Source organism: Gekko japonicus, unplaced genomic scaffold (genome assembly GCF_001447785.1).
Source record: "Gekko japonicus isolate JY-2015 unplaced genomic scaffold, Gekko_japonicus_V1.1 scaffold28, whole genome shotgun sequence".
NCBI lineage: Eukaryota > Metazoa > Chordata > Lepidosauria > Squamata > Gekkonidae > Gekko > Gekko japonicus.
The window spans coordinates 1,574,886-1,592,240 of record NW_015177010.1 but is presented as its reverse complement, the minus strand read 5'-3'; the positions used below and the strand labels follow the sequence as shown (position 1 = coordinate 1,592,240).

The window sequence follows — 17,355 nt, the reverse complement described above, 5'->3', positions numbered from 1 at the left end:
AGGCCAGCCTTCCTTATTCATGTTTTGTATTTGGGACTGTGGTGGCTCAGTGGTTAAGACACTGAACTGCAGACTGGAAAGTCAGTAGTTCAGCAGTTCGAGACCCGAGTGCCGCATGACGGAGTGAGCTCCTGTGTCTGGTCCCAGCTCCTGCCAACCTAGCAGTTTGAAAGCAAGACATTGCAAGTAGATAAATAGGTACCACTTCGGTGGGAAGGTAACAGCGTTCTGTGCGCCTTGGCGTCTAGTCATGCTGGCCACATGACCACAGAAACGTCTTTGGACAGCGCTGGCTCTTCGGCTTGGAGATGAGCACCACACCCTAGAGTCGAATTCGACTGGCTTTCGAGCAAGGGAAACCTTTACCTTTACTTACTCTGGGTTGGGAAATATTTGGAGATTTGGGGGGTGGAGCTTGGGGAGGACAGAGTTTGGTGAGGGGAGAGAACTCAGCATTGTATATTGCCATGGAGTCCGACTTCCAAAACAGCCATTTTCCCCAGAGGAACTGATTTACGTAATCTGGAGATCAGCTTTAATTTTGGGAGATCTACAGGCCCCACCTGGAGGCTGGCATCACTATTTGTATTCGAATCTGAACATGGCTGTTTTTCCCATGCTGCTCGTTTGATTTTTTTTTTTTTTAATTGGCTTTTGGGAAATAGACTGATTTAGATGACTCAGCTGTTCTTTTCAGGTCCTGCATACTCCGAACTGCAAAAGTTGACCCAGAATGCCTCTCAATGATGAGCAGAACGGTGACTGTGACTCTTCAAGATTATCTGAAAGCGCAGCTTCTTCCAGCGACTCTGAATATTCAAGACAAAGTTTTACCAGTGACTCTTCAAGCAAGCCCAGCTCTCCAGCTTGTAAGCAAGCAGGAATTACTTGCACGTATTGTGGGATGCATGGGATTGGGGTCCTTTTGCCATAGCTGAAAGTCAGAGGTTTTTGCAGAGCCAAAAGTCAACTGTGCTTGAGAAACCCTGGGGTTCACTGGAAGCTCACTAGGAATTCTTCAGTAAAAAGATCATTAAGAGTGGGCAACCTTCCCTGAAAGCCATTGCCTCCAATGTTTTCCTGCAGTGTCTGTCTGCAGGAGAGTGCTGAGGAAGTTCTAGGGCTCTTGCAGGGCTGAACATATAGAGTTCCTGTAGGGCTGAACATATACTGATTGCACACCCTAGAAAATACTCCAGAATCCTTTCTACTGCATTTGGTGTCCCATGGCAACCACACAGAAGCAAATAAATTCAGACATAATGAGCAAACCACAGTCTGTTTGTTAAGAGAACAAGTCTCTGGTTCCCATATTCCCTACTCCCCTTGTGTGTGCCAGAGAAGACTTTCTGGTTCCCAAGAAACAGGATTGAACCCTGTTGCGGAATCCTTATTTGTAGGCAGGATGACAAACTGCAGTTTGTAGTTTTGTCTGATTCCTAAGGTAAAGGTTCCCTTGCTCGAAAGCCAGTCGAATCCAATTCTAGGGTTGCGGTGCTCATCTCCGTTTCAAAGCCGAAGAGCCAGCGCTGTCCGAAGACATTTCCATGGTCATGTGGCCGGCATGACTAAACACCGAGGCGCACGGAACGCTGTTACCTTCCCACCGAAGTGGTACCTATTTATCTACTTGCAATGTCTTGCTTTCGAACTGCTAGGTTGGCAGGAGCTGGAACTAGAGATGGGAGCTCACTCCATCATGCGGCCCCCGGGTCTCGAACTGCTGAACTACTGACCTTCCACAGCCTGCAGTTCAGTGTCTTAACCACTGAGCCACCGCAGCTCCTACTTCATGACAAACTCTGCTTTCGCAGTAGCCAGGAATTGTTCACTGTTGCAGCTGTGCGCCAAAGGATGTGGAAGCATGCAAGCCCAATGGGACAATCTTGTATCTAACAAGCCATTTTTATAAGTCTGGATTGTTAATAATTTAATTTTAAAACTATTTACAGCAGATCTATGTTTTCTACATGTATAATTTTGTAAGCCATTGCAAGCTGATTGTTTGGGGAGGCAGCAGAGAAATGTTCTAAATAAATAAAAAAATAAAGAACAAAAACAGAGTTCTCAGCCTAGAAACAAACGAATAAAAACAATTGTAAAAGCTATACTCCTCATATGAAAGCCTGGGTAAAAAGAAATGCTTTATTCGGGCACCTAAAAGAGAGTAGGGGAGGCCACTGAACCTCATGTCTGAACTGAGCCACTGTGGGTTTAGTGAAGAGAGAGTGTTTGGAAACCACCAGCTTAGATGGAAGGGGCAGGGGTGGACTCATGTTTACTGTTAGCTCCCGGCTTTAAGGATTGTATTTGCTGGCAGACCTCTGATTTATAGACTGTAACTATCATTCTCATTGAATTCCATCTCCTTTCCACATGTGCATTTTGCCCCAGATCTGATTTTTCTGGCAGCTCTGCTTAGGACAGCCCATTAAGAAATGAAATTTTGGATGTTTAGTTTTCACATCTCTTGTTTCATGGCACTCTCACGTCCATTTCTTCCATTTCTTCCAGCAACAAGCCCTCCCAAAGTGGTCACCTTTGACGAAATGATGGCTGCAGCAAGAAACTTGTCAGACCTGACTCTAGCTCATGAAATTGCTGTGAATGAGAATTTTCACTTGCAGCGCATAGAGCACCCACAGAACAGGTAATCGAGAAGCTCATAAAAGCCACAGCGTAAAACGCGGATGCTGCTCGTACAGGAGCTGGCTCTTGAACAAATTTTGCCGAGCCGCAGGTGGCCTGCCCTGCTTTACGGTGCTCTGCAAAGGTTGTGACGGCTCAGGTAGCTTGATAATTCTCTTTATATGTTTTCTAAAAGTATACCTTGTCTCTCAGTCTTGCAGCCCCACAAGGCACTTGAATGATAAATCCAGTTTTGAAATAGTGTTGTTGTTTTTTTAAATTGGAAGATTAATCACAAGAATGCAGCAGCTCCAACCCCCCCATCTTCCAAATGCAAAATTGCTAAGACACAGACTTTGGCCGTGCACCTAAATGGCAACAGCTGAACCGAAGCCTGTCAGACCTCCCTGGGAGGTGAGCCCTAAAGGGAAGATAGCCCTGCTGCTGGTAACGATCAGTCTAGCTTCTGAAGGGCCCTGACACTTGCAGCAGAGGCTTGTAATATGACCTGAGCAATGGGAGAAGGGGGCTTTTAAAGACCAAGATGCTTCTTGATATCGTTTGGTCTCATACTCTCTGGACTGCTTCAGCATAAGAACCGGCATTTCTTAGCTGACTCTACTAGTATCATATGTTCCTAGTGGCTAGTCACAGTCAAAAGCTGGGATGCTGCACTACTTCAGCTTCCAAATGGTCTTCAAGGGAGCCACACAGAGCATTCAGTATGACTCCAAACATGAAGTTTGTATGTGACTAGATCAGGGGTCCCTGATGTGGTGCCCTTGGATGCCATGGCACCTGGTGACCTCTTTCCTGGCACTCGCCAAATGTTTTTAGGAAGCAGTCAGAGCAAGGCTCTGATTAACTATTGGAGATTTGATTTGCTGTGCGGATTTTTAAAAATATTGTTTTGGCAGCAGCTGCCACCACAGCACAAGGATCTGCACTGTGTTACAGAAGTTAAGCTTTAGCGATCAATTTGTGGCTGGCTTCACCTCCCGTGGCAGCCATTTTGTGGCAGCCATTTTGTTCTTGTGCCCACTATGCTGTGTCAGAGTTCCAAATGTGACTGCAGGCTCAAAAAGGTTGGGGACCCCTGGGCTAGATGATCTTTCTCCAAAAAAATGCTCTGCTGGTGTTTCTTCCTTGAATGAACTCTGTGAGATCTGGCCTAAGATTGCCCAGTGAGCTTTGTGGCTGAGGAGAGATTTGGGGCGGAATGGGGGCTGGAGTGGGAGGAGGACTGTGGATCAGTGGTAGAACATCTATTTTGTATGCAGAATGTCCCAGGTTCCATTCCTGGCATCTCCAGTTAAAAGGCTTGGGTAATAGGTATTGTTAAAGACCCCAAAGACACACTGCCAGTCTGTGTAGGAAACACTAACCTTGATGGGCTGGTGGTGTCATTCTGTTTGAGGCAGCTTCATGTGTCCATGTGATCTGAGTCTTTCTGGTGTAATTGCAATCACTGCACCACACTGGTTTCCACTAATGAATCCTCTGTGCTCTGTGTAATGAAAGAGCATTACCTGTAGTATTACTCATAGTCCAGAGTTTGTCAGATGAAAAAGCTAATATTATGGTGTTTTTCAGTCAGTACTGTCTAGAAAGCTTACTAAAAGGTGCTTCATAAATCCCGTTTCCTCATGGGATTGTCAAACAGTTGGCTCTGAGAGGGAGAGACTTGTACCCTTCTCTATTCAAAGGATTGACCTGAATATGCAAAGGTACTACTAGATTGTTGTATCTCTGTGCTGCCTTTCGATTTATTCTAATGGAAAGGCAGAATAAAATTCCTTATGCCTTTCTCCCAGGTAGGTGTGGGCCTTTCCCAAGTGACACACCTGACTGACTGCATGGAGCATTCTTATGACTTCAAATTATACTGTGACATGCAACCCGCAGGATCGGCCTGGATGGTAGCCAGTGTCATCTCCTTGCCAGTTATGCCCTTTACACCTCCTAAAATAGTTCTGTGCAAGCTCTCTTCCAGCTGTACTTGTTGAGGATTTCTGGGTCCTCAGCCAGAGTCAGTATCTGTATCTTTACATGCTCCTACAGATAAATCAACTACCGTTCTTCCTTCCCTGTACCTACACCAAACTTCTCATCTTTCTCCTACTGTAGAGAGACCAAGATCCAGTCTCAAAATAGTTAGAACAGAGTTCCCCATGCTGGGAACTAGGCACTAGAGTGATGCGTGCAGAAACTGGGGCTGCCTAGCATTCTTGTGTACCCAGTTGGAGCCTATGGCATAAATGGTCCTGAACCCCTGGAAGCTCAGGAAGACAAGTGCGGTGGCTCTGGATCTTGCAGTTAATGAAATGATTTGGTGCTTGTTCACAAGCAGAGAACTCTTAATTTTTGTGACAGTTGATTCTTCTCACTTCTTCAAATATAGTTTGTGGATTTCCCCCCCTCTTATAGTTTGCCTGGAAGAGTGAGACAAATTGTACACCAAGCATTCTGGGATCGTCTGGAGGAATATCTGAACAAAGATCCCCCCGAATATGAGCATGCCATCAAGCTGTTTGATGAAATTAAAGAGGCAAGTCTGGCTTTGATTTCTGTTTCTCCTCGCCCATGCTAAGTTTATTGTTTTGCTAATCTGGCTGTAATAATTAAAATCGCTTCGCCACATCTCTGTTTTAACCCCTTGCAGTCCACAACCTAGAAGGTCTCTATCACAGGATAAAACAAATGATAAAAATTGAAGCTATATAATGTGAGGCATAATAATATGTTTACTGTTAAGTAAACTGGCTCTTTTGCTTGGCTCGCCAGCAGGAATGTGCCTGTTTTATATCTAAATGTAGTATGATGACAATGATTTTAAAGGACAGTGGTTGTGTAGGATGACTCTAAAGTTGCTAGCCCCCCCCCCCGTGGGTTGGGGATCCCCTACCTCATTACCCTCCACCACTCAAAGTGTCAGTGGGAGGAAAAAATGATTGGCAGGACAGACAACAGCATGATGTCACTTCTGGGAGAAACCTAGAAATTATGCCAGTCCTTTCTAGGAATTCCCAGGAACTCTACAGTCTTACCATATAGTTTCTGACAATTCCTAGAGAGGACTGGTAGCAGTTCTGGATTTTTCCAGAAGTGACATCACACTGTCACCAGCAGCTCCCTCACTGGTTGCCAGGCATGTATCCCAGAAACAAAGGGAAACAGGGAATGGTAGGTGCTACTTCTCATGTAAATATGAGACAAACCACCCCAATGGAATTCCCTGTTTACATGAAACCACCGAAAGTGCAAGAGATGTGTCCTCTTTTTGGCAGCTGGTCACTGTATATTTTATGTAAGATGTTACTGTTGCAGGCTATTAGTTGTGGCTGGTAGATCTTAGTTGGCATGTTTTTGTTTTTGTTTTGCTTTTAATACTGCAGATTCTTCTTTCGTTTCTGAACCCTGGCGCGAACAGGATGCGAAGCCAAATCTGCGAGGTCCTTGACACAGAACTCATAAGGCAGCAGGCCCAGCATGACGCGGTTGATATCCAGGGCCTCGCAAACTATGTCATTACCACAATGGGGAAACTGTGTGCTCCAGTAAGAGATAATGATGTAAACCAGTTAAAAGCCACTGGGAATATTGTAGCCTTGTTCAGGTTGGTGTGTAATTGCTTTTTTAAAAAATGCTGTTCCATCGCTTTACAGCACCCCCCCCTTCCCAAATAAGAATTACTTAAATACTTTGATTTTTAAATAATTGATCTAGAGCGAAATTGGAAATCAACCTATTATGTTTCCATCCCTCCCCTTCTCCAAAGAAATCAGATGGGTATGTATAGTTTCCCCCTCCATTTCATCTTCACAACACACTTCTGAGATAGGTTAGGCTGAAGGTGACTGGCTCAGAGCTTCATGGAAGAGTGGGGATTTGAACTCGGCTGATGTCCTGACCACGTTGAGTTTATTTATTTACTGCATTTATGCCCTGCCTTTCTTCCCAGTGGGGACCCATAGCAGTTTACATCATTCTTCTGTCCTCACAACTAACCTGTTAGATAGGTTAGGCCAAGAGTGTATAACTGATCCAAGTTACCCAGCAGGCTTCCATGGCGGAGTGGGGATTCAAACCTCGTTCTCCCAGATCCTAGGCCAACACTCTACCCACTCTGCCACATTGACTCAGTGCATCCAGACCAGCACCTTTGTTGCATTTCCCCCCTCTACGACCTATTCTTTTGCAAATCTCCTGTTCATACAGACTGGCGAGAACTGGGTTCAGATCACCACTTGGCTATGAAGCTCACCTGGTGACTGTTGACCAGTCACTCACTCTCTTTCTCTCAGCCTATCCCACTTCACAGGGTTGTTGTGAGGATAAGTAGAGATGGGCGACCATTTATGTCCCCAAGCAGCATCTTGCTTGGCTCCCTAGGCCATGGTGACCAGGGGCCTAGAATTCTGTACCCTTAGTATCCTGCCCTGAAGTCCTTGGCCCACTTCTCCTTTTACATTACTTAAGGATGGGTTATCACATTGCTGATAAAGAATTCTGGCTTGCATGAATATAATGTTAAGAAGAACATCCACCTATTACAAGTCATCCCTTGGTATAACCATATCTTGTGGGTAAGGTAGAGATGTTACTACTGCTCTCAGGAAAATGCAGGTATTGCCACAGAGTAATATCTCAGCAATAGGAGCAACTTCTCAAGATCTGTATCCCAGCACTACTTTCTTGGACACAGGAAGAATGTAAAACGTGATGTGGAAGGTCACTTTTGTCTCCAAGTAATTTCAGTAGGGCTCAGCCCCCTTGCCTGCTACTACATGATGTTTGTTTTTTCAGTCATCAATGAGGATAATTCTGTATTTGTGATCATTTAATATAAGATGTATTCTGTACAAGATGTATGCAGACAAGTGCATGAGTCACCATAGAAGCTGTAATAATAGTTCTTCTGCAGGGCCAGACTTTAACTTGAGGGTGTGGCAGTTGCCCCTTTCCCAAACTGTATCGCTGGAGGACTGAGATAAGCATGTGGATCTGCGCACTGTGTTGCTAGAAGAGGGCTGCTGTTCAGTGGTATGTAAGGAGATTTCTTCTATGAGGCACACCGCAGACTTGTTTCTTGTATCCTTTCAGGCAAATATTCCATGTTCTGGATCTCATGAGGATGGATAATGTTAATTTTACTATTCAGAGTCTTAGACCTCACTTTCAGCGCAACTTGGTGGATTATGAACGAGCGAAGTTCCAAGAAATACTTGAAGAAACACCAAGTACGTTCCTTGTTGACAAAGGAGGGTGTAGCCAGTGGCCTGGGAATGCAGGCAGCTGCTTTGGGGCCTGTAGCTTGGGAGAGGCTCAAGAAGGGATTTGCATCTCTGTCCTCCTAACTGGGGGTCTGATTAGACCAGGAGTCCCCAACATGGTACTCATGGGCGCCATGGTGCTGACACCTTTTCTGGTGCCCACCAGTTGTTTTCAGGAAATGGTTGGACTCGGGATCATTCCCTGCCTTTCACCGTGTGTGCTTTCGCTTACAGAAAAGGGCTGTGGAAAGAGGGCTGTTTGTCTTACTGCCAGTTCTGTGTGTCTGTCCAGAAGACAAGTGGAACCAGCAACAAAACACTATAGCATAACAATCAAAAGTTGACTTCCTTGACTATGAAGAAAACAACAGTCTTGTTTCTTGAATGTATATGTAGTAAAATTCCAGCTCTCTCAAACAATCTCTATTATTTTATTCGTGTACTCCTCCCCTTAGTACAATACTCATACATTCAATTATTGGATATGTGCCATAAGTAGTGTATAAGATTAGCAGGTGGACTCTTCCAGGTACATGTCACTGTGTGCCGCCGCACTGGGAGCGGGATTCCTGCAATAAACCATTAACACACAACAAAATTATAATGGAAGGCAAGGGTAGTTTCCCTGTTGTAAAATCACAGCAGAATTGCTACAGAGCCATGGTTTAGGAAACAAGGGAAGGGAAGGGTGACTGCCGAAGTAGCCAGTTCACACGTAGGACTATTCTGACTATTGTAAGATGAAAATGAAAGTAATGAAAGTGTCCAGAGAGCCATTCATGAAGTTTCAGAGAATCAATTACTTACAATAGAGAGATGGGGATGAGAAGGCTTGGAGAAAGAGTATAGCTTTGGCAATCTGGTATGTCGTATGTTTGCTTCAGCACCATTCTAAGCAGAGTAACAATCCTTAAGTCTGTTGACTTCAGTAGACTTACAAGGGTGTAATTTTGCTTAGGATGGCACTGCGGGTTATATTAGAAATGCATTGGACTTGCTTGAAATTGCAGCTCCAGCAGACAACACAACACGTTGCTAGTGGAGTACAGTGGATTGTCTTATACAGTCATTGTTCTATAGGAGGATCTTCATACTGGTCCTGTTTTCTCTCTTCCTGTACTGTGTTGTGACTCTATTATGTCATGTCATGTTAATAGAACTTGTGCCATCAGTGCCTACGTCATAAAATGCCCAGCAGACTTTCTGCAACAGTTGCAGCCTACTCTGCAATAGCGTGATGGCATCTGAACACAAAATTGAAACCACTCCACCATGACATGACTGAGGCCAAACGCCTCTGCAGCTTTTCCCAGTTCTCATGTTTGCAATGAGGTTGCCCTACACCCTATAGGGCTGTTCACTCAACTGTGCAGTAATTCCTGTGACAAGCCAAACTGTTCACGTAAAATCTCCACTGTCTTGGAATGTCTAGGTGCCCTGAACCTAACAACAGAATGGATAAGGGAATCTATACAGGATGAACTATCTTCTGTTTCCTGTGAAGCGTCTTCATCCTCTGGTGCTGGTGGGATCTCAAAACCAAATCTGAGCCCTACTCTGGTGCTAACCAACAGCTACTTGAAATTATTGCAATGGGACTATCAGAAAAAAAATATTCCTGAGGTAAAATACGAATCCTACTTGCTCTGTCAGGGGGGTTTAACCCCCCCCCCCAGTACAATACTCTCTTGACATCTCACCTCCATGTGATGAAAGTAACATCACTTGTGGGTAAGATTCTTTGCCACTTATTTTATTATTTTTTATTTAGGGAATTTATATGCCACCTCTCCAGAGTCCTACTTCCCTCTTTTGAGGGAGAAAATTCAATATCTTAGTAATAATCTCACTCACTCATGCTGGAATTGTACATCTGGTTCAACCACTAGAGACACAGTAAAAACTGTTTAAAAGTTCTCAACATATGTGCATAGGAGGAATGGGGAGTGATTATGTGTCAGAAGTGATATCACAGGTCCTATCCAATAGCACCCTACGACAATCAGTCTTTTTGTAAACTATACATGTCTTCTTGTGCTAAGAGTGTCACTGATTTAAAAAAAATGTGTTCTATGTTAACTGTTTAAAAACTTTTCTTTTATGATAATTACGTGTATTGTGAATTTGACAGGTCATGATAGGAGCATATGAGATGTATTTTTCTATGTGTCCTCCCATTTACATCCGGGGGGTGGTGGTTGTAGAAATGTTATTTTCAGCAGGGAGTAAAACCCTGCCCTATCCTCTCCTTATCTTACTATGTTCTATTGTTTGAAGCATATTTTCCCTAGTCTGGCTCAGGTTCAAAAAAACAAGCAGAGCTAGAAGAATACTACTTATAGCAATGGAATGTATTAAGATAAGGCGTGAACAGGAAGTTAGATTTAGCTCTACAGACCCCATATTGCCTTAAAAAACAGACAAGCATGCAAATGTTTTACACACAAATGGGTGAACATATGAAATAAATACATGTGGATCCATTTAGCTGAGGTTATCCGTTAGTTGGTAATGAAACACCTCTCTCTCTGACATGCTGTGTTTGCTTTCTCCCATAAAAACTGATGGAAGCCATTAATTGTTGTTTAAGGAAACAAGGTGCATACAGTTGAGGTGGGGGGTTGTTCGCTGCCCAGAACAAGCTGGAAACAAATTCTGAACATGTACAACAAACATCAGACTGGAAATACATTACAGCACAGGCTTTTGGGATACTGTACAAATCTTGGTAGCTATATTCCACAGAAACTATTTTTTCTTGACTAAATGAACTTGAGAGAATATCTAATCAGAATTGGTGTCCTAATAAAAATATTTTTATGTTAAATTGTACCAGAAGTTTGATTGCTATAGAAATGACACACCCTTTTCTAAACAACTGTTCCAGACACTGGTGGCAGATGAAGGTCGCCTTCGTGAGCTGTCAGAGAAACTGAATCAGTTGAAAATTGTGGCTTGTATCTGTCTCATAACAAGCAACATGGTGGGTGCAGCTATTGAAGGAATTCCAGACTTTGATGACAAACAAAAGAAGATTTCCTTTGTTCTGCTTGACGGAATCAATAAGAAGTAAGTGTTGTTTTTAAAGAAAGGAAGCTAGCAATTGTGTGGTGTGTATTCTAAAATTAATTATAAATGCCCTAACAGGGAGTTGTGTGTGACCATCGTGAATTCCAGTGAAAATGTTTTACTTTCCCCCAAGACAATCCTCACACACTCACTGTCTATTTCAGCGCTAAAACAGGAGGCTGGAAGGCTGCTGTCTGAACTCTATATAACTTTTGTGAATTGCTTTAAACTAACTGATAGCAAACTAAAAATATTTTTTGCAGTCTTACTCTACTATAACATAATTGAAAAGTGAAGGGATAAAACCATGTTATATCTGACTGTGTTAATGTTATTTCTGGGTTTTTGCTTGCAGGACATTTGATTTGAAAGAAGCTCTTACTGCCATAGGTCTCAAGACATGTTGTGAAATAAACCAGTCATTAACTGAGAGGGGCTTCCCGCCACTAAACAAAGAAGTTCATGCAAATTTAGTGGGTCAGATCTGTAACGTCATAGAGGAAGATAATACAATCAGATCCTTAATTGGTTAGTAATTTAACTCTTGGACTATGGGAGTCTTACTGTTTAAGTCTGTGCTTAATTGTGCTACCAACATGGCGCTGGTGGTTGCCATGGTGCCTACCAAATGTTTTTAGAAAGTGGGCAGGACCAGGTGGGGCTTTTGCCCACCAAGGTTTCTGATTTGCCTGTACAGATTTTTTTAAACATTGTTTTGGCAGTAATTGCCACCACAGCAAAAGTATCTTTACTGTGTGACTGAAGGTAAGCTGCAGCATCTCCTGCAGCAGCAATTCTGTGGAAGCCCCCCCCCACCCAACCGTGTCAGAATTCCAAAGGTACTCATGGGCTCAAAAAGCTTGGGGACCCCTGCATTATAGTATATAACAGAAAATACTTCCTTATGGTCTTCTTAAATCTGAATCCAACTTTTAGGAGATTTCTAGATCATCATTCATCAGATATATTCAGTCCCAGGTGATTAGCCGTGTTGGTCTACGGTGGAAGAGCAAGAGAGCTCAGTAGCATCTTAAGGACCAACAAGATTTCCAAGGAATAAGCTTTCAAGAGTCAAAGCTCCCTTCGTCAGATACCAGATGATTAAAATCAGTGATACAGTCTGGAAAGAAAATTGATACAGACAGATTGCTATATATCAATACCTATTCTGGATGAGAACAGAGTTTGAGTCCAGTGGCACCTTTAAGGCCAACAAAGTATAATTCTGGGTATAAGCTTTTGTGTGCGTGCACACAAAAGCTTATGCCCAGAATAAAACTTTGTTGGTCTTAAAGGTGCAACTGGACTCAGACTTTGTTCTGTTGCTTCAGACCAACACGGATACCCACCTGAATCTATAGTGGACCAGTTATTTATGTTTAGTGATTTGGCTGCTGCCGTTACCAATTGCCTAGCAACCACAGGGTCCCCCTCTTTAGACCCCCCTTCCCTTATATAGGCCATTGCACTGCCCCCTCTCAATTTTTTCCTGGTGATAATGAAGGTGAGGTGGATTCAGAGAGAGAAAGAAGGAAGATTAAAATATGTGATCCTGAATAATATCCAAGATTAATCAGTGTTATAAATATAGCTCCTGAACTGTAATAGATTACGTGTAACTGCCTTCCAACTTGTGCCCTTTGTAAATGGTGCATTGGTTGGCTGCGGCAGAAGTATGGTAATACAAGAGCAGAAGAAAGAGGGGGGAAAGCTGACAGCAATCACAGCTCACCAAAAATAACATTGCTCTGTATTTAGAATTTTATTGTACATAGACTGAATGACACAAGGGAAAGTTGGCTTGACCTGTTATGGTATTGCTGGTTAACTATACATTTGTTTGGTTGTTTTAAATTATTGCTTGGTTGACTTTGGCAGAATGGCAAGATACACATATATTGAATTAAAATGAGATTTCCCTTCATCCCCTACCCAGATAAACGAATTCAACTGTACATGAGAAATTTCCTTGCTTCTCCATGCTCTCAGAAGTCAATGGCTACAATTCCAGGAGGCCTTGCTGTGATTCAGACAGAAGTGAAGAGCATTGGATCTCAGTTTGCCAGCATTGTCAACCTTAATAAACAGGTGTATGGACCATTCTATGCAAATATCTTTCGAAAACTCCTTTTCAACAAGCCAGTAACGAGTACAGCAGACACTGACCCTTCTACTAATTGAAACATGTAAATCTTCATCCCCTCTCCTCTTTGCAGTGTTTATATAGTGGTGATTTATTCTTCTGAATGTGCATAACTTAAAAGTGATGACTGGTAATGAGAAATGAGTATATCTAATGAAAGAAACTCTAGCAATTATATTCAAATAAAGGTGCCCCTGAACCTCAAATCCCTGCAAAGCTATTAAACATGTTTGAAAGGATTATTTCTGTTTATAACAATGAGTTGTAACATTTATTGTAATTGTCTTCTGTAAATGGTTTCTCCAAAGCAAGAATCGAATGTGCTTCCTCCAGTATCTTTGGTGCAATGAAAGAGAAGGTTGTAGTTCAGATTTAATCTGAATTAAAATATTAATTTTGATGGCACACTATTCAAACATGAGTGGCCAGTTTGTGAAGAGACCTCTAGCAACTAGAGGAAAAAAATAATCTAAATGATTGATCCTATTGTAGGTAAGGTCACAGGACCAGGGGTTCCCCCCACGTCCCCCCAAAACACTCCCTTTTGCACACTAAGATGCCACTGAGTCAGATGTCTTGTGTCACTCGTTTGGAGGTATTTTTATTCAGGCATGCAGGGACATTCATGTACCTCAGTCATACAGTGATTAACACTTGCTGTTTTTGGCTGGGTGAGGTGACTGAATTCCTCCACACAATAGTCTGTGTACATGATGATGGCTCAGTTGTCAAGTGTAAGATTTCTAGATCAGGCATGACCTGTGGGACACACTTCTCCAGACCTTTCTTTAATTTGCCAGCCCCCCCCCCACTCTTAACTGTGGTTTATGATGGCATCTTAACTTCAGTTAACAATAACCAGGATATTCCTCTGGCTTCAAAGCTCTGGTCATGATGAAAATCCTAGTTAGTAGTAGTAACCATGATTAAGACTGATACAGATATAATTATTAATCATATTTATGGCCTGCAGCAAAAAGGATGGGGGAAGCTTGTTGCTAATCCCTTAATAGAGTTAGTGATCAGAAGCATTACATCTGTACCAGTACTGTATGCAGAAAGACTTGTTAGTCCTCATATACTGCCAATGTAACCCTCCCCCCCCCTTTGGAGGAGTAATCTGGTTTTAGGCCCTTTGGATAGGCCTTGTACTTCTACTGTTCAGTAGGCCTTTTGAAGCTTGGTATAAGTAATATTGATAGGCAGAGCCTTACAGTCTGAAATAATGGTCCTAAGATCTAGGTATTGTAAACAGAGCAATTAATGTTTCATGTTCATCATCTTGGTTAGAAATCAGGTGTATGGGAGGGCTACTTCGAGAAAGCAGGGAATGGTTTCCAGCAAGTCCTATTCCCACAGTCTCTTTGCTCTGTTATTATCCTCCTTTACTTTTAGATTGGCAGCTGGTGTGGAGAGAAGACAGAACTCTGTAAGGGTATTTGGCCTGGGCTCTGTTCTGCCAATTGCTGCCCAATCCTACAGTCTTTATGTGGTAAAGAACCTACTGACCTGGTTGAGCCTCTAGAAGTATATGAAATGTATAATTGTTATGCAAGTTGGTGGGAACATTTTATTGTAGATTACTTGACAGACTGCAATATTTATATATAAACTATTTTTGCATATGTCAAATTACTGAATATAGAAGGGCTGCAGTATACTGGGTGTAAAAATCTCCAATTTATACCATAATGAATAATAACTTTAAAAAATTACTTCTGGGAAGTATTGGCTCATTGTGAGTCTCTTAGCAAATGCGAAACTTCTAACCTGTCCAATTGTAGTGGGCGTATGCCTCTAAATGTTCCCTGTTGATCGTTCTTATTCCTACAATGTATTTTTTTTTTGCTATGAATTCATCTTTGCCCATTTTGGGAATAATGTGCTACTTACTTGCCATACAGTGCCCTGGCACATCTATGACAAACTTAAAGGACCTCAGCATTAAGAACACTGTGGTTTTTTTAATAGGCAACTATGCCTTATTTTCCTTTAACAGAATTATATGTCCTTTAAAAAGAAAATAATGCCCTTTTCATTTAACAGAACTGTAGCAGGGCGATATATGTCCTTCAAAAAGAAAATAACTATATTTTGCTTGGTTATCTGATACTGAGGCTGGTTTCTGGGGAGGGGGGATTTCTTTCTGTAGTTGCAAAAAAGAGCAAAATTCTCTGACAGATGTATATTTGTCAGTTGAACAAATTAAATTCTAGCAATCACCATCTATAAGTCATACAAGCAACTCTGTCAACACATAAAACTTTGCTTGTAAAAGAAAAGGGTTGTCCAAATGATATACCTGGGAACTGGTACATGTGTGGGGGGTGGGAAGTGACGTGGGGGGTAACCTCTGTCTCTGACCTACAGGCACAGAGTCATCAGGTATCCTGAATAACCACGACAGTAAAATCAGGGTTCCTGATCATAGGGAGAGATCCCTAAGTATGCACAGTTGTACATGTGAAGAACTGCTGCATACCTAGATCAGATGTGGAGTTTGTCACTGTGATGCCATTCTCCACTAACTCCACCTCACCCACCTGCACTCATCCTCCCAGAATATTATATGAAAAGGGCTAAAGCATCCCTTGCCCCATTCTTGCCTTGTTCTGAGATGTTTTATCTAACATTTTTGGCCTAGATATGGCTGTTGTATTATACTGCAAAATATACTGCAAAAATAGTCTGAACTGGCAGAGACTGAGCAAGAGAGAGATCTTGGAGTTGTAGTGGATAACTCACTGAAAATGTCGAGACAGTGTGTGACTGCAATAAAGAAGGCCAATGCTATGCTGGGGATTATTAGGAAGGGTATTGAAAACAGATCAGCCAATATAATAATGCCCCTATATAAATCAATGGTGAGACCTCATTTGGAATACTGTGTGCAGTTCTGGGCACCACACCTTAAAAAGGATATTATAGCTTTGGAAAAAGTGCAGAAAAGGGCAACTCGAATGATAAAAGGGTTGGAACACTTTCCCTATGAGGAAAGGTTAAAGCGCTTAGGGCTCTTTAGCTTGGAGAAAAGACGACTGAGGGGTGACATGATCGAGGTTTATAAGATTATGCATGGGAAAGAGCAGGTAGAGAAAGAGGTACTTTTCTCCCTTTCTCACAATACAAGAACTCGTGGGCACTCCATGAAACTGCAGAGCGGTCGGGTTAGAACGGATAAAAGGAAGTATTTCTTCACCCAAAGAGTGATTAACACATGGAATTCACTGCCACAGGAAGTGGTGGGTGCTACAAGCATGGACGGCTTCAAAAGGGAATTAGATAAGCATATGGAGCAGAGGTCCATCAGTGGCTATTAGCCACAAGGTATAGCTAGGGGCTCTGGGGCAAGTGATGCTCTGTCTTCTTGGTGCTTGGGGGGGGTCAACAGTGGGAGGGGTTCTAATGTCCTGGCCCCACTGCTGGACCTCCTGATGGCACTGGTATTTCTGGCCACTGTGTGACACAGAGTGTTGGACTGGATGGGCCTTTGGCCTGATCCAACATTGGCGTCTCTTATGTTCTTATGTTCTTATGTAAATATTTACAAGAAGGTTTCGTTTTTATTTTCCACACTTCTGTAGAGCAAAGCTCAATTTTGAAAAACTCAGACTTATGAGAACTATGGTAATAACAAGAGTGCTAATGAAATTATGTATATAATTGTAAGATTTCTGGTACATAAATGATTTGTATTAAAAATCAAATATATCTGAAAAGGAAAGTAATTTCTTAAATTTGGAGGGAAAATAATCAAAAACAATATTTGGGGCCTCAATGTGATTGTATATGCTTTAAGCCTTTAAAAGAGATTTTTTTTGTAGTGTACGTAATATATTTGTTTTCTTAATCACTGCACATGTGAAACAAAAACCATGGCAGCAAGTAGGAGCACCTCTCTACAAATTTCCATCCTATTTGGGAAACTAACATTTGTTAGAAAAGTAACTGTGCAGATGATTAAGAGAAACAAGCTTTGTTTGGTGATTTGTATCAGTAACTTGCAAAGGGCATTTTACATAGCATGGCATGTCCATTCAGCGATCTTTACCTGTCTTGTGGTGTATGCCTCCTTCTGGATGTCCAAATTAATTGATGTCCCTCTTAAACATTAATTGTTAAAATTGTCCAAACAAGTTTACCCTCCATTTTTCTTCATTTGGATAAGAAAAACACAATATTGTATGTAACAGATCTGTAGATGGTTTGAGCTAATATTTGGTATATTAATAAAGTCTGTTT

The 17,355-nt window shown here is 42.2% G+C and overlaps 1 protein-coding gene across 2 annotated transcripts in view; it reads left to right on the top strand.

Annotated features, from left to right (window-relative positions):
• TCP11L2 (t-complex 11, testis-specific-like 2) overlaps positions 1–15,861 on the top strand; it is a 31,251-nt gene extending 15,390 nt beyond the window's left edge. For both annotated transcript variants that reach the window (XM_015427593.1, XM_015427592.1), the window contains exons 4-12: positions 698–869; positions 2,515–2,650; positions 5,056–5,176; positions 6,024–6,244; positions 7,732–7,868; positions 9,334–9,524; positions 10,789–10,970; positions 11,326–11,498; positions 12,907–15,861. In XM_015427593.1, coding sequence (XP_015283079.1) covers positions 734–869; positions 2,515–2,650; positions 5,056–5,176; positions 6,024–6,244; positions 7,732–7,868; positions 9,334–9,524; positions 10,789–10,970; positions 11,326–11,498; positions 12,907–13,151 — 1,542 coding nt within the window. In that variant the 5' untranslated portion in view covers positions 698–733 and the 3' untranslated portion in view covers positions 13,152–15,861. The remainder of the gene's footprint in view (positions 1–697; positions 870–2,514; positions 2,651–5,055; positions 5,177–6,023; positions 6,245–7,731; positions 7,869–9,333; positions 9,525–10,788; positions 10,971–11,325; positions 11,499–12,906) is intronic.
• The last annotated feature ends 1,494 nt before the right edge of the window (positions 15,862–17,355 follow it).